General features: G+C 44.9%; 1 protein-coding gene across 1 annotated transcript; it reads right to left on the bottom strand.

The window, feature by feature from the left end:
- Nucleotides 1-2,257: 2,257 nt before the first annotated feature.
- Nucleotides 2,258-20,766, bottom strand: PRKAB2 (protein kinase AMP-activated non-catalytic subunit beta 2). The gene is made up of 7 exons (XM_002715664.6): nt 20,212-20,766; nt 14,633-14,799; nt 13,733-13,826; nt 13,379-13,499; nt 9,669-9,802; nt 8,959-9,027; nt 2,258-6,691 (listed from the first exon to the last, which is right to left on the bottom strand). Exons 1-7 carry the CDS (start codon nt 20,365-20,367, stop codon nt 6,614-6,616), a joined length of 819 nt encoding a protein of 272 aa, XP_002715710.1. The 5' UTR covers nt 20,368-20,766; the 3' UTR covers nt 2,258-6,613.
- Nucleotides 20,767-20,855: the final 89 nt, after the last annotated feature.

Genomic DNA, 20,855 nt, shown 5'->3' with positions numbered 1-20,855 from the left:
ACACACCTCTGACTACCCACTGAAGGAGCAGACACTCCACTTAGCCACAGAGGCATATTTCCAAGATAACGGCCGTCTGAGGAAACAGTTCCACAAATGCCTAAAGATAAACACAGAAACGTGAAACAGGAACAAGGAAGACACTATGATTCCCCCACAGGAACACAACAACACTTCAATATTAGAATGTGAACATAAAGACACTGAGGAAATGCCTGAAAAGGAATTCAAAAGAATGATTTTAGGATTACTCAAAAGCAATGAGAAGTAAATTTATGAGCTAAAGAAATCCATACATGACATGGATGAAAAACTTTCCTGTGAGATAGAGATATGGAAGAGAATCAAACTGATATATTAGAAATGAAGAATACAGTATGTCAAATAAAAAATATAACGGAGGGGCCGGCACTGTGGCTGAGTTGGTTAAGCCTCCACTCCCATCAAATGAATGATCTAACAATGTATCTCAAGGACCTAGAAAAATAAGAACAAAAGCAAACCTACAATTAGTAGGAGGAAAGAAATAATTGTTTACAGCCCTTGTATCTACTGTTGAATTGTTTTTGGTTTTTGTTTTTTCTGCTATTTGTTGAATTCTTTATTGTGTGGAGGCTTATGTTCATGATTATAAAATAAACTGAGAGTATGTCATTGTAAAAATTAAAAGCAAGAATAAGAAACGAGGTCGAAGTGATATATTAGAAATGAAGAATACAGTATATCAAATAAAAAATATAACGGAGGAGCCGGCACTGTGGCTGAGTTGGTTAAGCCTCCACTCCCATCAAATGAATGATCTAACAATGTATCTCAAGGACCTAGAAAAATAAGAACAAAAGCAAACCTACAATTAGTAGGAGGAAAGAAATAATTGTTTACAGCCCTTGTATCTACTGTTGAATTGTTTTTGGTTTTTGTTTTTTCTGCTATTTGTTGAATTCTTTATTGTGTGGAGGCTTATGTTCATGATTATAAAATAAACTGAGAGTATGTCATTGTAAAAATTAAAAGCAAGAATAAGAAACGAGGTCGAAGGGTGGGAGTGGGAGCAGGAAGGAGGGTATGGGAGGAGGTATCACTATGCTCCCTAATTTGTACATATGAAATTTGTTCACCTTAGACAAATAAAAAAATTTTTAAACGAGTTCAACTCAGTTGACTCTTTGCAGCACCTAATACGGGAGAGCTTGATTGTTTTAGGAAAAGTCCAAAGACCAGCTACATGAAAACCATGTGAAATAAAGAAATGAAGACAATTACCATGTAACACTGTGACCCTTAACAAGCCCATCTGAGGAGCGATTTGTATATAATCTGTTTTAACGTACAATGAAGTACATTAAGGTACCTCAAAAAGTTCACAGAAAATGGAATTAAAAGATAGCATGTCTTTTTCATGAACTTTTGGACAACTCATATAATCTGACAGAAAAAGAGAAGTAGAAAAATAGAATTTTAAAAACAAATAAATAGAAAAAAAAGAGAGAAGTGGAGAAGGTCCGTAATGGGGGTTCAAATACTACAGGTGGATTAGAATCATCGTGGGGACTTAGAAACACAGATGCGGGGGCCAGCACTGTGGCGTAGTGGGTAAAGCCGCCGCCTGCAGTGCCGGCATCCCATATGGCCGCCGGTTCGAGTCCCGGCTGCTCCACTTCCCATCCAGCTCTCTGCGGTGGCCTGAGAAAGCAGAAGAGGCACCCACGTGGGAGACCCAGAAGAAGCTCCTGGCTTCTGATCCACGTAGCTCCGGCCATTGTGGCCAATTGGGGAGTGAACCCACGGGGTCGAAGACCTCTTTCTCTCTCTCTCTGCCTCTCCTCTCTGTGTAACTCTGACTTTCAAATAAAAAATAAATATATATTTATATATATATAAAAAAAGGAAACACAGATGCCTGGACACGACGGCAGAGATTTCCACTTGCTGGGGGCGGTGAATGTGCAGCACCTGGGGACAGTCTTTCATCTAAGAGCGCAGCTAATCCGGCACAGGTGACAGCTAACTACACAGCCAGGCCACGGGAAACGCTCAAAATCAAATCACTGTGGAGTCTGCACTCCTGGAGTTAATGTGGCAGAGCCTGGAACAGAAGGCGGAGGCAGTGAGGGGAGCCCAGCACTGTGTGCCCTCTACCTGTGACTTTTTCCTTCACTCAGATGTGCCTGTCTGGCAATTTGTTTTTTAGGTTTTAGGTCTACCAAGGCAAGCAGATCTGGATAATATAATCAATGACCATAAACAATTCAAAATGTTATTGCTGTATAACACTTTATTAAACAGTTTTATGGAAAAAAATCTCACATTTCTCTATGTGTCACATCACACAATTTTCAGGCATGTTTGAGTCCAGTGACAAATTACATGTAGAGAAAAACTTTGAAATCCATATTTGTGTGCCACTCCTTTGTGAAATATTGAAAAGCAGCTCTGTACCTCAGTTAAAGGTTACAAAAAGCACCATTTAAAGGCAGACTCTCACAGATTTAATTGCCTTCAAGTTACAGTTCTGTCCCCCCCCCCACCCCCGCTTTATGATGGACACAGAGCTGCACTCATTCGAAATGCTTCTGTGTGTTACTAGCCAGCATCTTCCTTTTTGCCAAAACCCAAACACGTCGCATACACGGGACCCAGTGCAGAGACAGGACTATCAGCAATAAAGAGCTCTGACAGTCCTAAAACCACAAGCTGGGTAGGGTAAGTGTTCTGTAGAGGGATATAGAAAACGAGTTACACAATCAATACCTAACAGAATACTTAATGTAGGTATCCCTTGCCCATTTAACCTGACACTTAAAAAACCCATAGTGTTTAGTATTTCACACCAGTCTTACTGCAAAAGTACTGTTATACACACAATTAATTCAAGTTAACTCCAGCTAATGTTGACATTATTGAAAAGTTTAATTTTTAATGACAACAATTCACTTCAAAGCACAATTGAGAAAAGCAAATGAAGATAAAGCCCAAACCAGAATCCTAGAGAGATTCCATCACTAAGAATTCGATTCTACAAGTAACTGACTTGAGGTGTTTCCTTTTTTCCTTCTTTCTTATAATTTGAAAACAATTTGACCTCTTACTCCAAAGTTTTGAGTTCATTGAAGAAATCACAGTCCTTTGACCTTCAATTGTGACTGGCACTCAGGAGAGACAAGTGGCTAGAGCCATAAAGTTCTGAAAAGACCCTAACCCTTACCCCTCCCAGGTCTTCCCTCCCATGGGTAGCTGATTAGCAGTCAGTAGCCCCTTGTAGAAGATAGCAAGAACTTGGCTTTAAGGACAGGTCAGAATAATGTAGGAACAAATTGAATACCTGCTTTTAAGCCCATACCCCAAATCACTAGAACGTGAAGAATGTAGGTATCTCTGAGAATAGAATGTATTTTAAACACATAAAACATAGACTATTGCATATCATTTTCAGTTGAGGTCAAAATTTTAAAAGCCCTATTTCCCCAATTAAAAGCAGGGAATTCTATCAGTAGTATGTCTCCTTCATTTACATTCAAGATTAATATAATGGAGCATCACTTCTTTCCAAACTCATTTTAGCAGCATGCATGGAGTACTGACACTTTTCAAAGGTTTAATCTCAGATCTGTTAGATCTGCAAAAGACCAGAAATAAGTGGGGGAAAATAAGCAGCCTGGCGGATAGGATCCTCTCAGGAATTCCTCTTGGATTCTCCTTTAACCATTTCCCTATCATATGTTCAAACATACATGGAAAAAGCCAACACTATTCACAACTTTTGCCATCTACAGTGGCTAAATCCCTTTCAACTCTGATCTTAAAGCAAACGAATAACCACGGTGTGGAGATGACTCACTTGTGTTTTAGGTAATCTTTAACTTGAGACCCTGGCAAAGTCTGCCTGACAAATGAAGTTAAAGCAGGGAGCGGAGGAAGAGGCCGCGAATAGGAGCGGGAGGCAAAGGGCAGATGTGTTACATACTGCTAAGTTCTGTACACGAGACCCGAGGACACTGCCGTTACACCTCTGTTTGTTAGAAGGTATTTTCCGTTCTGAGTTACGTTACCTACTAAGTCTTTATTTTCCTAATGTCATCCCTCCGCTCAGCCTCCTATCTTTTCCCCACAACTCCGAATCCATGGAGCAGTTCTTTAAAGGGTCAGCCTTCCCTAGGAGCTATTTTTTTCATTTTGCCAACTTTGACCCTGTGAAATGCCTACAGCCAAATTTTTAAAAAAGGCTAAAAAAATTTTTTTTGCCATTACTGATTTTCTAAATCTATCACTCTGTCTTCTGTAAAAAATAAAGCATCCCTTTAGCTAACCGGTACAAAAGGATGAGTGAGCTGTATAGAACGGTTCCATGGAGACAGACCAAGATGGGGGTTCTCAGGACCAAGGGGTGTATTAGCATAGAAAGAGGACAGTGTTGAATGGGCCATGCCTAGCTCCTCTTACCCACCCTTCCATACCAGCTGGTAGGCCCCCATTCCACATGTGGCTGAGAAATTACCTCAGAACTTGGGAAACTGACATTCATTGTGCACAATTCCAGATCAGAAAGATCTGAAAGTCAACCCAGACTCAAACCACAGAAGCCTCTGGCCTGAGAGAAACTGAAGAAACTTCTTTTCCTGCCCCATTGTACTGATAAACCTGTATGGAGTATGAACACACAGGGTTACATTTCAGTACCATTGACAAGAAAAATGAAAACCACACAATCTTCCATGTCACAAGCAAGATTCCGAATCTCCCTAAGTGGCCCACTGTAATGAGTATTGAAGAACAACAAATGTGTAGTACAACCGATGACTACGCAGAACCTGAGAGTTGCTTGTGATGGGATTTAGCCTGGGTTTTATAGTGGCATACTACTCTAAGTAGTCTCGGTTCTCCACAAAGGCCTTTTGCCAGAGGGGGCCTAGGATGGCTAAAGCAGTGCTTACTCTCTGCAGTTAACCACCAAGGCACCCGTGAATCTGCATTCTCAGCAAAACCACCACCCCATACCTAGCTGCCTCGCACCTGGGATCCAAGAGGTCTCCACATCACTTTGCCAGCACTGCACGTGGAAAACGGGAGGTAGCTAAACTGACCGGGATGTGCCCTCTCAGCGTGGCTGGGCCCATCTGAGCAGGCAAAGAGTCTCTTAGTCATCAACAGTTTGGCCTCCTTCTGTACTGAATCTGTGTCCTGTATTTATCTGCAAAGTGAAAGAGTCACAGATACTTGGAAAAAGTGTTTTCTCTTTGAGCCCCAAGAGTGGATTGAACAGCTGCTTATCAGTCCACAAATGAAGATCCAGGACTTCACTTCATTGCCAAACATTTTTTAAAAAGGAGAGGCGGAGGAACAAGAGATGTTAACACTTAGTGCAAAGAGCAATACTTTTCAAGGTTGCTTCCTTGTTTCTTGGCTTAACAAATCCTTAAGTTGAGGGAGCCCTTGGGGGCATCCAGTGAATCTGTATCTAGAGCAACATTTAGTGTAATGATGTGCACAGGGCTTGGCCATATGAATGCAAGACCACAGACTTCTCCAGAGTAGAGAAAAAAAATCTTAAGAACCTTTCATCCAGAGCCTGAAGTTCTCCAATTTCTTAAGACCAGTGATATTAAGTTCTTTATTTCTTAAGATCAATGAAAAGGAATTTTTAATTTTAAAAAAATGCAGGCTCATAAAACAAACTTTCCAGGATGAGACATGAAAGTTTCTCCTGGCTCCACTGCTACCTGCAGGGCTGTGTGCTCTGGGGAAGAAAAGCTGGAAGCAGGGCCAGGCAGCGTGGGAAACCTATGGGCAGGGGTCAACACAGCTGAGGCTGCCGCCCCAAGCCAAAACAAACAGCAGGCCTTCTGCATTCTGCCTTTCTCCTGTTGCTGAGCCATCTTTTCTTCAGTAGAAAGTAAAAGAAGCAGAAACAAAGTGGCCTGTGCTGGCTAACAAGGAGAGCTTCAGGCAGCCCTAGTGACGTGTGGTTCAGAGCCCACATACTTTTCAAATACACTTACCCGATGAGTTTTGCATTAGACAAGGGTCAGGTAGGGTATCTGAGGGAGGCTCGTCAAAATGGGATAAGAAGGGAAAAGAGTTCCTGTGGGGCATGTGGTACCACATAAAAGGACAGCAACTGTGCCACACACCCTGGGAATACCGAGAACCCATGCAAGCGAAGCCGCCCCTGCAGAAGGCGGCTGGAGGAGGGCAGCAGGCGAGCACAGGTCCCTTCCTTGGAGAGCCGAGGCAGCGGGGACCGAATCTCCGCCCGGAAGGATCCTACGACCTCGCATTGTAGGAAAAAGCTTCCTGTGCAGTTTTTTCTGCAGCTCCCCCAAGCAGGTCTTGGTGAGTACCCACAGGCAGGGAATACATGTGGCTGGAACCAACAGGCTTCCAGTGACCTTCCTCTCACAAATACGTATATATTTTTTCTTAAAATAAATTCCATGAACTCATACAGCTCTCATCCGCGCTCGAATGCCAAAGCAGAGCATCCTACTCAGAGGCTCTGAAACACACACATCGGCCTCAAAGCAAATCAGCCTCCCAGTCTCACACGAGACCGGTGCAGTCCAGAAAGGCAAAAAAGATACTTTTCCTGAATCCTCGGAGGCAGAGGAGGCTGCTTTCAGATGGGCTTGTACAGCAGAGTGGTGACATACTTCTTCTTGTAGCGATGCGTTGCACTAAGAACCATGACGCTGTCCTGCAAGAGAAAGAACGCTAAGTCATGAGCTATATGGTGGGCAGCTCTCCCCAGCTATCAGTCCTTCACAGTCGCTCACTTTCGGTGGAGATAACTTACTATAAAAGAAAGAGGTTGGTCTTGGAGCCAAATCAGCTTCAGCCTCATTCTTGACTCCTACTGTCATGTACTGGTAGTGTAGCCTTGAGTAAACTACCTAGCGTCTCTAAGTCTCTAAGTCTCAGGTAGGTAGCACCTACCACTCAGGCAGCTCTCATGATTACATGAGATTATCTGATACACTTAAGGTGCTGAAGAAATATCACTCGATTTCACTCCTTTCCTTGCCACAAATTTGAATATTGGCCATAAAACTACCAAAGAAGAAAAGGAACAACTTTTTGCATCCATTTCTAGGAGGAGGAGGTCTTTGATTCAATGAGAAGAGAGGGAAATGATCCTTCTGAAAGCCACTCTCGCTCCCCAGCGCAGGTCTCATTTACATTTACTATCAAGGATGAACTCAAAAAGTGCTCCTTGATCTAGAAGGAACTCAGGAATTAAAGCGGATGCCCAAATCCTCCTCAGTCCAATCGACTCAGTCCAATCAGCCGCAACAAGCTGAGCGGACTCTGGTCAGTCAGGGCCAGGCTGAACAGCAGTCACCAAGCACTACACCTGCATGAGAACCAGTCAGAAGCAAGCAGGAGGGCCCACCGCCCAGGCTGTGGGACAGACCTCACATACCGAGCACACCCTAGGAGGAGATGACAGACCTGTGGACATCAACTGACAGCCAAGGAGTGGTTGCAGCAGGTAAAATTCAATCAGGTCCCAAAGAATCCACGCAGATACGATGGCGAATCCAGTGTATCCTCCTACCTTCCCCTCTACTGTACTATCTACAGAATGTTTCGTAGGTTAACATTCTGGGACCAGAGTATGACACAGCCTAAACCTGACAGAAGCAAGGCAGGTGAAAAATGCAACTCCAGGAAAGGTTTTGCAGACATGAGGAACGAGTGAGAAGATCAGGAACAGTGATCTACAGGAAAGAACATGACCTCAGTCTGGTCTTTGGTACCTACTGGTAATGTGACTTTCAGAGCTTTAGTTTCTGTGTCTATAAAACAGGGGTTAAAAATACTATTTACCCCACAAGCTTATTATAAAAATTGAATTCAATAATATGTCTTTAATTTTACATGTATTATCACATAATTTGTTAAAGTCACTTGTATTGGTGACTCCCCTAATCTAGCTGCACATCTATGACATATAAGCAGCTTAAAAATGACAGGGGTCCACCCTGCACACACTTACTCAGCAGCTCTGGGGATGGAGCCCCTGAACCTGTAGCTTCACAAACTACCTTAGGTGATTCTGATGGTTGGCCTGATCTCAGGACCACAGAGCCAGTCCACAAGGGAGCGATACGACAGAACAGACTGTCATTTTCAACCCAGACTCTGAAACAGCAGAGAAACCAAGAGGGACTCTGGAGATGGAGGGGACAGGGCAGATCTGGTCACATCTCCAGTGTATCAGGGGTGCAAGCCTTTGGAGATAGATGACTGGAAACCTGATCATGCAAGCACTCTCCAAACTGGAAGCTAAGCCTGCTTTGCAGCAGATGAATTCTACTGCTACGAACTCAACGTTAATTAAGTAGCTGATATAAAGGTTCTAGCCCCCCAGCAAAAGAAACCAGGAGGAAAAACGTCCATTCAATCACAGGGCAATTCAGCTAGCAAGAACACAGATATAAAGACTAAGATTTTAAAACAAGAAACAAAAACAAGAGAAAGAAAGAAAGCTCTTCTATAATTGGATCACCACTACCAGCTTCAGCTTCAAGGAAGCAGCAGAGCAGGCAGCTACTGGAAAACATGTGTTGCTCTCCCCCTCTCCTTTCCAGGTGCTCCATTAGGAGCCAGGGCCAGGAACCGGCGCTGTGGCGCAGTAGGTTCATCCTCCACCTGCGGCACCGGCATCCTACGTGGGCGTGAGTTCTAATCCCAGCTGTCCCATTTCTGATCCAGCTCTCTGCTAGGGCCTGGGATAGTACTAGAAGATTGCCCAAGGCCTTGGGTCTCTGCTCCTGCATGGGAGGCCCGGAAGAAGCTCCTGGCTCCTAGCTTTGGATTGGCCCAGCTCCAGCCGTTGCGGTCATTTAGGGAGTGAACCAGCAGACCTTTCTTTCTGTCTCAACTTCTCTCTGTAACTCTAACTCTCAAATAAATAAAATCTTTGGGAAAAAAAAAAAAAGAGCCAGGGCCACGACTTACCTTAATGGACAATGCATAGAGGTGGTTCAGCATAACATGGTTGGGCTCAGGGAGCAAAGCTGGGTCACACTAAGACAGAAAAACATCACTACGTGGAGTTAAATGCAGACAACCCAAACACCTCACTCGTCCTCTGTTCCTCTGATTCTTCTATCCCTGTATTCTTCCCTGGGACCGCTGAGAACTCTAAGCTAGAACACACTATCTCCTTTAAATAATAACACACCCCAGAACGTATCAGTAATACATTGCCATTAAGGAAAATTCCCAGTCCCAGGTAGCAATCTTAGACCTCAACATCTACTAATCTTCCTTAATAGAGCTAAAACAAAAATCTTGTTCACAACACATATGGCAAATTTATGTTGACATGCAAAAATAACCTTAGTGGAAACCAGGTACACTGAATAATGATGTAAAGTATATGCAAAAAAATTGATAAGTACTTTTTATCTTGTGTTGGAACAGAAGTCCTGAAATTCTAGCAACACAAAACTCTGGTCCTGATTTTACTAGGACCAGCAAACAACGATTCACTTTTATACCAGGACATGAAAAAGTCAGAATTGAGCCTACAACACTATTGAGATACACATGATTTATAACCTCAATACCCCTTTGTAATAATTCTAACTTCTAGGGTTAATAACTTTTGACCCAAATGGTCCTAGAGACCCCACATGCTCCAGCAATGCTCTCTGGATACTCACAGAAATATTAGTGTCCTTGTTAAGAATAACTTGGAGAAGGTGAGGAGGAAGTATGGGTGGCGATTTGAATCTCTCTTCAGATCGAAACACATACATTTCTTGACCATAAGGCCCTGGGGGTGAGCTGGAAAGGTCTGAAACATATTTATATAAATATAAGAGGAGGACAGAGGATTTGTAACAACGCATGGGAAAAAAAGCCATCAATGCATGGTAGCTAATATTAAAAATTCAGTAACAGTCACGGATCATGAGTTTGTGACCTGTTGAGTCTGCAACTGTAAGGCAGCCAAAGGGAAAGCCTGAGTCATCCTGGACACAGAACATGAGGAGAACATGAGGTTCCTCTAGGCGACAACAGGGCACGGGGAGCAGAAGACGACGAGTCAATGAGCTAGGCTTGGGGAAGAGCTGCTCCACTTATTAGCTGTGTGACCTTCGACAAACCCCTTCACTATGGCTGGTTTCCACAGCCATCACAATTTTTAAAAATCTTTGCCTTATTTCACAATGCTTTTCCTGAAATCAAATGAGATAATGGACGTGAAAAAGTTTTATAAATTTCCAAGCAGTATGAAATGATCAGACTTCTCTTGCCCACCCAAGAAAACGAAAACAAGGTTATAAACTCTTTAAAGACTACCTGATGCTACAATGATCTCAGTAATAAAGATCAAACATATGAAGCAGTCATTAGGAAATGCAAATCAAAAACACACGATACTTTGAATATTCACAAGGATGGTTATGATAAAAAAAAATCACAAGTGTTGGCAAAGATGTGGAGAAACTGGAAGCTTCACGCTATTCCCACTGCCAGCTGCTCAGAAAGCTGAATATAAAGTTACTACATGACCCAGTTCTGCACAGAAAAATGAAAACATGTTTACACAAAAAATCTGTACATGAATGTTCGTAACAGCATCATCTATAAAAGCTAAAAAGCAAAAAATAATCCAAATATATATCAACTAATGAATGGACACCAAAATGTTATGACCATGGAATGGAATTTGATTCAACTTTAATAGCAGTGAAGTATGGACACATGTTCCAACATGGATAAACCCCGAAAATATCATGCTAAGTGAAAAGTGTCAGACAGGGAAGACCACATTCTGGGACGAGCATTTTGGCACAGTGAGCTAAGTTGGTTGCAACAATATCAGAGCATTAGTTCGATCCCAGTTGCTCCACTTCTGATCCAGCTCTCTGCTACTGTGCCTGGGAAGGCATGGAAGATAGCCTAAGTGCTTGGGCCTCTGCCACCCACATGGGAGACTCAGATGGAGTTCTAGGCTCCTGGCTTCCGCCAGGCCCAACTCCAGCTGTGTGGCCATTTGGGAAGTAAAGCAGCAGATGGAAGCTCTCTCTATCACTGTTTCAAATAAATAAAGCTTTTTTTTGAAAAAAAAAAAAAAAAAGACTGCATATTGTATGGATCCATTTGTATGAAATATCCAAAACAGATAAACGCATAAAGACAGAAAGTATATTTGTGGTTACTAGTAGTGGAGGGGAGGTGGGAACAGGAAATGACTGCTAATGGGTACGAGGTTTCTTTTATGGAGTGATAAAAATGCTCTGGAATTAGACAGTAGTGATGGTAGCAAAACTGCAAAAATATAAAAATATTACTGAATTGTACATTTCAAAAGGGAGTACTTCAAAAAGTTTGTGGAATTACAAGTTTATTTTAGTGCCAAAAAATTTAAAAACCATGCATCTGAGTAGTCTTCAAGAAGTTCATGGATGGGGCATTGTTAGGCACGGCAGTTAGGACACTGCTTGGGATGCCACATTGCGTATCAGAGTGCCTGGCTTTGCGTCCCAGTTCCAGCCCCTGATGCCAGCTTCCTGCTGTGTACACCCTGGAAGACAATGGTGAAGGCTGAAGTAGTTGGGTCCCTGTCACTAAGGCAGGACACCCGGAGTGAGTTCATGGCTCCTGGCTTTGGCCAGTCCTGGCTGTTGCAGGCAGTTGGAGAGTGAACTAAATGGGAAAGCTCTTGTCTGTCTGTCTCTCTCTGCCCCACAAATAAATAAAACAAGCAAATGGAATTTTTAAGAGTTCATGGAAAATCATATTATGAAAAAACTATATATGGATTTCAATTTTTTTGCACCAAAATAAACATCTCTTCATTTCATTTTTATCACAAACTTTGGGACATACTCTAGCATATCTCAAATGGAAAAGAAAAGCACACAAGAGTTGAAGGAAATATACAGAAATGAAAATATCTATATTTCTTTTTTTTTTTTTTAATTTTTATTTTTTTGACAGGCAGAGTGGACAGTGAGAGAGAGAGACAGAGAGAAAGGTCTTCCTTTGCCGTTGGTTCACCCTCCAATGGCAGCCATGGCTGGCGCGCTGCGGCCGGCGCACCGCGCTGATTCAATGGCAGGAGCCAGGTACTTCTCCTGGTCTCTCATGGGGTGCAGGGCCCAAGGACTTGGGCCATCCTCCACTGCACTCCCTGGCCATGGCAGAGAGCTGGCCTGGAAGAGGGGCAACTGGGACAGAATCCGGCGCCCCGACCGGGACTAGAACCCGGTGTGCCGGTGCCGCAAGGTGGAGGATTAGCCTAGTGAGCTGCGGCGCTGGCCCTATATTTCTTATTTTAAAAATTTATGATCTCATAGTCCCCAGTGAAAAATATTTTAATGACAAGTTAATTACAAGTACTCAGGTAGGAGTTAAATACATATGAAGCTAAGGCAAAAAAATGGTAATAACACTATGATATTAAGCAATATCTTAAAAACATATAGAATTTGAAATTTTCTAAAATACTTTCAGTTATTTTGTCACATGATCCACAAAACATCATTGGGCAGTACCTAGAACAGTTTTTATTTCTTTTTCATCAGAAAAATAAAATACAAATTGGTTAAGTGATTTACCCAACGTCACAACACAAACTAGATGGTAAATGAGTGCAGATGAAATCTTTACCTGCAGATTCCTAAAAAAATACATTCTAAGTCTTACCTCAGTGGACCAGATACTGGGTGAAAGAGGGAAGAGAGAACCAGCAATAGTATGGTAGTCCTCTCTCTCTGTAATTATATATCTATTTTTCATTGGTTGCTTTGCCAAGATCATATAAGGTAAAATGTAGTCACAAGTAGCCTCATAATCTAACTCAATATTTTTAAACCCTTTTAAATCATTGCCCCAACTTTTTGAGCTTATATGATAACAACAATAGTTCCAAATTCTCTTCTACAGATAATGATTGTACTACTGACTATTCCTTTAGATATTATGATCTGAGATCCTAATATGCACTTCAGGTGTGGTGACTGCTGAGCATCAGTGGCAGTCTATGCACCTGACTCTTACTGTTAAGGAACTGAGAACCAAAAAGGTCCAGGGACTTGTCTGAGATGGTAAAACTAGTTAGTACCAGAGGCAGGCTTTGAACTCACGAGAGGGAAGCGTGCTCCCTGGGAATACAGTGCATAGTTGTTTGGACAGTCATAGCCTTTACCGTAGAGAAACAAAACCGTAACTGCGAATATAGTTAGCAAAACGCTCTTTTGGGGGCTATGTATACCTATAGATACAGGATACAAACACACACACACGGTTCAGAAGATTCCTGAGGAGAAGTGGAAAAACAGAACAAAATACAAAACTGCTTTGGGAAAGAACATGAATTACAAGACAATATAGCCAGAAAGAGCTTATACTACAAAATTACCTCGACAAGACGTCTCAGAGCTTTCCATGGAATCTAGCTTTAAGGCATCAAACACTTCAAAATCCGACTTCTTGACATGGATCAAATTGTTAATCGTGCCAAGCTGACTGGTAACCACGGGCTGAAACAGTGAATAGAACGAATCACTCAATCCCCCTTTCAAATCTCTCTCTTCCACCCAATCTTTCCTTTCTCTTTTTCTAAAAGAGTTGCCAGTGAACATACTCGAACCCCCATCTTTTATGGAGAGAGATCCTGCAGTGCAGGGGAGCTGTGGCCTGTCCATCCTGACAGTGACGACAGCTAAAATGAGAATGCTGCACCCACGGCCACCCCTGGAGATCCAGGCCTTACCTCGGATGGGTCGTGAACCCACTGTCCATCCACAAAGAACTTGTATTGGTGCTCTCCCTCAGGGAGGTCCAGGATGGCAACAAAGTCATTATGGCTGCCAAAGGAAACAGAACGTCAGGCCAATTCCTTTTGGAAGACAGAATGTAAAAGCAAGTGGCATTCACAGTATCAGGGCCACAGCCTCCCTTATTTCTAAGCCACTGTATTGTCTGGCATAAAAAGTAATTTATAAACTCATTCTCTCTTTCTATGTCACCTTGGACATGTATTTGCCAACCCCTGCCAATAACTTAAGTTCTTAACCAATATCTGCAAAAGAATACTAAAGACACTGATCTCCCAAAATGATTCATCCCAGTACAACTACGTCGTGTCAGCATAATGGATTCCTCACGTGTGAAGAAGGTAACGGCTGGTTCAGGATACAGAAGGGACTCAGGGTGTGCTTTCCATGTTTTGGTCAGCCTTTTCCAGAAAATGACTATTATATTAAGGGCGATTTTGACAGGTAAATAGTTCATTATTGCTTTGCAATTAACACATGCTTATACTATCTAGAACTTTACAGTGTGTTTTGCTTTAGTGCAATAGACAGAGCAACAGGACAGAGCCGGTTACAGAAGGCTTCCCACAAGCACAGAAAGGGCTTGTGTAACTCGGCCCTAAAGAAGGAACCCACATAGCTGGTCTGAGATGGTGATGTTCTAAGTGGGAAAGTCTCTCTCACGCACTGTGAGGTTGAAGCAAAACGCCATGTGCAGAGCAAATGCTCACAAGGGCATGCTTCAGAGACAGGCCCCAGGAGCTGGAGAAGAGCAGGCCAGCCCGCCTCTCTTGGAAGAAAGGAAATCAGGTCTCTACCCCGGACCCCGAAGGCGCAGCCAAGACACGTGCGTTCACCTCTTTATCAGTGGAATCTTGGCGCTCCAATTGTTGAAGGACCCAGAGATGAAGACCTCCTTGCCTCCCTCCGACCAGCGGATCACGGTGGGCCGGGCCTGCTGCGCCGGCTTCACGGAGTCCTCCAAGTCCTGCTGCCATGAGACAAACTCTTTGTCCCCAGGGAGCTGCAACAAGCACCACAGGTCACCCCTGGGATAAACTGAGACCCAAGGACTCTTAAAAGGTCACTCTCCTCCCTAATGTACAGATGGGGGCTAGGTTCGGCTAAGGATATGAGCCCGAAAATCAGCACACTTTAAAATCAGATTTTGAGTGAACTACAGAAAGAACTGAGGGTCAAATACGCTCAAATGGCTGGTGCTCAGCACTGCCTATCTCAGCCTCACTTCTCAGAAGGTGCACCTCACCCCTCCAGAGCCCGAGGAGCTCCTTTGAAAAAAAACACAACAAATCAGAACAAACCAAACCTTGTTTTCTATTCCCAGTCTAACTTGCAGGCAGGCAATTTTATGATATGCCTCCGAGTGCCTTTTAAGAGAAAAAAAAACATGAAAACCAAGAATGCGTCCATACAAACAACAAATAATTAAATTAGCCATATGTCCTTCATAGGCAACAGCTCTCAATTAGCACTTAAAATAAAAGAAAGATACCAATAAAAGTCATAATTCATACTCTAGCTAATAAGTTACAAGGGAAAGGACAAAGTTCTTAAAGTTTGAGAAGTGGTTATGAAATCTTGCTCAACCCTGCCAGGTATACACTAATTATTTCAGAAGTAAGGGGTGAAAATTCTAGAGCCTTATGGAACAAAAGATCAAAAACACAGCTTCCTTTAACAAAAGTAATTCCATCATCAAATGAGGTTTGTAGAAATCTGAAAAAAGCTAACTCCTTAGTTTCTTATTACTTCTTTCCTTTAGATTAAGAGGTGGCAAACTAGAGCCAGATGTTTTTATAAAGTCACTTTGGGAAACTGCCATGCTCATATGCCCGTTATCTACAGCTGTTTTCCACTACAGTGGCAGACTTGAATAGCTGTGACAGAGATTTTATGGTCACCCCAATTTTTCTTAAGATCTATTTATTTTATTTGAAAGGCAAAATTACAGAGAGGGAGAGGGAGAGGGAGAGAGAGAGATACCATCTGCTGGTTCACTCCCCACATGGCTGAAAAGGCCAGGGGTGAGCCAGGCTGAAGCCAGGAGCTTCATCCTGGTCTCCCATGTGGGTGCAGGGGCCAAGGACTTGGGCCATCTTCTGCTTCTTTCCCATGCATATTAGCAGGGAGGTAGATTGGAAGTGGAGCAGCTGGGTCTTGAACCAGTACCCAATACAGGATGCCAACACTGCAGGCTGTAGCTTTACCTGCTATGCCACAGTACTGGTCCCTGTCCCCAAAATTTAAAACACTTACTATCTGGCCCTTTACTGAGAAAGTCTGATGACCCTCCTTACTTTTGGTTTTGGTAAATAGGCAAATAAGACTGTACAGTATTAAGTCAAAATAGTACCCATAAAATAGTATAGGTTAGGGGACAGTGTTGTGGTGTAGCAGGTAAAGTGTGATGCTGGCATCCCATAGGGGTGCCAGTTCCAGTCCCATCTGCTCTACTTCTTTTTTTTTTTTTTTTTTTTTTTTTGACAGAGTTAGACAGTGAGAGAGAGAGAGAGAGACAGAGAGAAAGGTCTTCCTTCCATTGGTTCACCCCCCAAATGGTTGTTGCCACGCTGGCGCACTGCGCTGATCCGAAGCCAGGAGCCAGGCACTTCCTCCTGGTCTCCCATGTGGGTGCAGGGCCCAAGCACTTGGGCCATCCTCCACTGTCAGAGAAGAGTCCAGAGAGCTGGACTGGAAGAGGAGCAACTGGGACAGAACCGGCGCCCTAACCGGGACTAGAACCTGGAGTGCCAGCGCCACAGCTCAGTAGGCTAATCCTCCACCTGCGGTGCCGGCCCCATCTGCTCTACTTCTTTTTTTTATGTTTTGACAGGCAGAGTGGACAGTGAGAGAGAGAGACAGAGAGAAAGGTCTTCCTTTGCCATTGGTTCACCCTCCAATGGCCGCCGCAGCCGGCGTGCTGCGGCCAGCGCACCGCGCTGATCCAATGGCAGGAGCCAGGTGCTTCTCCTGGTCTCCCATGCAGGTGCAGGGCCCAAGCACTTGGGCCATCCTCCACTGCACTCCCGGGCCACAGCAGAGAGCTGGCCTGGAAGAGGGGCAACCGGGACAGAATCCGGTGCCCCGACCGGGACTAGAACCCGGTGTGCTGGCGCCGCAAGGCGGAGGATTAGCCTAGTGAGCCAAGGCACCAGCCTATCTGCTCTACTTCTAATCAAGCTCCCTACTAATGTGTCTGGGAAAGCAGCAGAGGATGGCCCAAGTCCTTGGGCCCCTGTACCCACATGGGAGACCAGGATGAAGTTCCTGACTTCTGGCTTCTGGCTTTGGCCTGGCCCAGCCCTGGCCATAGTGGCCATTTGGGGAGTGAACCAGCAGACGGATGATCCCTCTCGCTCTCTCTTTTCTAACTCTACCTTTAAAATAAATAACGTCTTTTAAAAAAGTAGTATGGGTTTAAAATAAACAAGACTAGCTCATTGGGGCCAGCACTGTGGGGTACCAGGTAAAGCCACCGCCTGCAGTGCCAGCATTCCCATATGGGTGCCAGTTTGAGTCCTGGCTGCTCCACTTCTGATCCACTCTCTGCTATGGCCTGGGAAAGCAGTGGGAGATGTCCCAGGTCCTTGGGGCCCTGCACCCATGTAGGAGACCCGGAAGAAGCTCCCGGCTCCTGGCTTTGGATCAGCACAGCTTCAGCCACTGTGGCCATCTGGGGAGTGAACAAGCAGATGGAAGACCTCTCCCACTCTCTCTGCCTCTCTGTAACTCTGCCCTTCAAATAAATAAATAAATCTTAAAAAAAAAAAAAAAAGACTAGCTTATTCATTTGGGCATTTGTTTCAAAATGGTTGAGGTAATCTACCTTCCATATACTGCCTTTTTCAGAACTTATTTATTTATTTATTTACTATTATTTTATTTGAAAGGCAGACAGAAAGATCTCCAATCTGCTGGTTCACTCCCTAAATGCTCACAACAGCCAGGGATGACTCAGACTGATGGGGTGGGCCAGAAACTCAATCCCAGTCCACATAGGTAGAGAAAATCCGCACAGCTGGCAGGGACCCAAGTACTTGAGCCATCACCTGCTGCTACCCACAGTGCATATTAGCAGGGAACAGAGGGACTTCAACACAGACACTCCAATATGATATGGGCACCCTAAGTGGCATTCTAAAATGCTGCCCCAAACTGCTGACCCCACAGCGCCTTTTGATATTCCTCAAAACTAAGTATGAGACCCCAGTAATAGCATAATTCAGGCTTAAGAGAAAACCCCGGTCCTCATGTTCTCAAAGCAATGCCTTCCTGCCTGACTGGCTGCATCAGACTCACAGGAATTTTTTTTTTTTTAACAGACCTAACAATAACTCTCAGGCTCTGATGCAGATACAGGAGCTCGTAATCTATTTCTAAAAATCTTCCCTGATAATAATAGCGTGACTTTCTACTAAAAGCGAAAAAATCATCTTTAGTACATTATAAAATGTTATGATACAATACTCGATACAATGTCTACAATGTGCTTCAAAATACTTTGGTGAGGATACAGTGGATTGGGACTTAGAAGACACATGTTCATTCATGATTTGGTCATTGTTTAAAATGGCTGACAGGTACACAGAGTTCATTATACTGTTCTTGCTACTTGGTAAAGGTTTCAGAGTCACCACAATTGAAACAAATCTCAGGTTATTCTTATGTGCAACCAGGATTAAGAACCACCCAACCAGTCTGGTGATGGAGGCAGGCACCTGGAGCCCTCTGGGCCTCCCACCACTGTTTCCGTCAGTTACTTTTATGACAGATCTTCAGTGCAGAATCTGAAAGCTATGGACTATTAATATGCCTAGCTTCGGAGGAAAGCCCTCCCACTTATGACACAACATTTCTGTGGTAGGAATGGATGCAGCCGACTGGCAGCAAGAATATTTGCTCCAAGTTAAATAGTCGGCAAAACCAACAGGAAAAGGGGCAAAACAACAGCTAGAGCCATAGTTTGGAAATAGGTGAGAAACATGTTGAGGAAAGGAGAGAGTAGATGGAGTACTACAAAATTTTTGAGTTGGATGAAACCTTAGGAATTACATAAGCCAATTTTTAAATATCACAAATGGCAAGACTGCAATGTGGGGGAAAAATGATCCAAAATAGGCCCCAATTCAGACACAACAACCTAGCTTTTATTGAGGCCACCAAATGCTGCAGTTACAGTTTCACAACCACACTGTTCTTAAATCCTGAGTCATTAACATCAAAAAAGGGTAAAAACACAGGAGGCAGATCACGTTGGGAAAATTCTGAACAAGTAAATTCAGGTGGCTGCGGAGACAGCCCAAATGATGGGGAAGAAATTCTCAAGTTGAAAGGGAAAAAAAGCACCAGAAAAGAAATCCCAAAACAACTCCTTTCAATCACTCTCTTTTCTGTCTGTGATTATGTTCTCAATGGGGATTCCAGAAGATAAAAGAAACCACAGCATGCAAATTTCCTGTACTAGCAATGTGGCAAATAAGGATCTCTTTCTGCCCAGAGGCCCTAGTTGGACGAAAGTGATGAAGTGATAAAAACATCAGACCCTGCCATCTTTGTCTCTCCATTGTTCTATTTCACCCTACTCAGCCCAACTGGAGAAATTAAATGCATTTCATGCCGACAGTTCTAAGAGTGATTAGACACTGCTCTGGAATCATATGGCTGTCAGCGCCATCTGTCCATTCTGTAGTGTGAACACAAGTTGGTCTTCCCAGAAGTCCTAGGAACTGAGAGCAGGCGCTTCAGAGGGGCAGCTGGGGGTGGGTGTTTTCAGCCACGGGCAACACTCTCAAGTTCTCCTGGAGAGGAGAGGGGACTGGGAATCATTTGCCCTCCCAGCAAGCAGCTGGGTGTCGGCCACCACACCAGTGCTGGACCAAGCAAAAGCAGTCAACCAAATGACGTCCTACTGATCCCAAGCCTAGGACAAAGTAGTCAAGAAGGCAAGGAGTCGCGGCTCACGGCCGTACCAAAGGGGAAGAGAATTTCAAGTGCAGAGCTCCTAGAAAGGCAAAGATGACACTGATACACAGACATTTTCAGGAAAATGAAATTCACTGAGCCACCCTCAGGGCCAATGTGAAAAACTGCCACCTCCCCTGCGAAGTTTCCCCACCCAGTTTACAATCTGCAAATTCATCAACACTCCAAGAGGGTACCCGAACCGGCGGCTGTCTATTGTCCCCATCCTTTAAAACGTGGCGGAGAGACTAGTCAGAGAATTCCGCCGCCTCGCCCTATTTTGAAGCAGCACCGTAAGAGGAATTACCATCCAACACCTTCGACTCGGAAAATCCCTTTTAATTCAAAAACCCATCACCCAGTTCAGTGTCATGAGAAGGAACCCAGCAAGGGAGGAGCCCGAAACCAAGCCGGCTGCAGCACCGCCGACGTCTGGGGGCGTGAGGCCGCTTACCTTGGAATCGGGCAGGCTGAAGACGCTGGGGTCGTCCGTGCTCCCCACCATGATCTTGTGCTCCTTGCTCGGGCCATGGCCGCCGGCACCCTCGGCGCGCGCAGCCTTGGCGCCGTGGCGCTCCCCGGACACCCGGTCGCTGGTGGTGTTTCCCATGACCGCGGCTCCAGTCGGGGGCCACCTGCCGCGGGGGCACCACACCGGGCGGGGAACACCCCAGACGCCGCGTCCGTCACCGGCGCCCCCGGCCCCGCCCCTGCGCCCGCGGCCCCGGGCGAGGGAATCCCCTCCCTCCCGGCCTGCGGGAACCCCCGCAACTCCCGGGCCTCGGCGCGGCCCCGGCTCAGGGAACCGCTATGGGGACCTCCCCCGCAGCTCGCGCCGCCTGCCCCAGGGCGCCCACGCCCGTCACCACCTCCGGCGATGCGCTCCTTCTTGTCCAGGCCACCGGCGCGATGGCCGTCCCGCGGGTGACGCCACCAATAAAGTTATTGAAATTGAAGCCGCGCCCCGAGCTAGCGCCCCTGGTTTCCTCCTAAAATGGCTACAAGGCCAGCGGCGCGGGGGGCCCGCCCCGTGCGCGCTCCCTGCGGCCCGCCCGCCTCTCTAGCCGCCGCCTCGATGGTGAGCCGCGCGCCGCAGCC

This window comes from Oryctolagus cuniculus, chromosome 7 (assembly GCF_051225735.1).
Source record: "Oryctolagus cuniculus isolate XC-2025 breed Fujian yellow rabbit chromosome 7, ASM5122573v1, whole genome shotgun sequence".
NCBI classification, from domain to species: domain Eukaryota; kingdom Metazoa; phylum Chordata; class Mammalia; order Lagomorpha; family Leporidae; genus Oryctolagus; species Oryctolagus cuniculus.
Note: the sequence above shows the minus strand (reverse complement) of the source record. Positions and strands in the feature narration are given on the sequence as shown.

Coding starts and splice junctions, on each gene's coding strand:
- PRKAB2 (XM_002715664.6), bottom strand. CDS start 20,367: ATGGGAAACACCACCAGCGACCGGGTGTCCGGGGAGCGCCACGGCGCC. Junction 14,800..20,211: donor TCAGCCTGCCCGATTCCAAG/GTAAGCGGCCTC, acceptor TGCTTGTTGCAG/CTCCCTGGGGACAAAGAGTT. Junction 13,500..13,732: donor GGGTTCACGACCCATCCGAG/GTAAGGCCTGGA, acceptor TCACTGTTTCAG/CCCGTGGTTACCAGTCAGCT.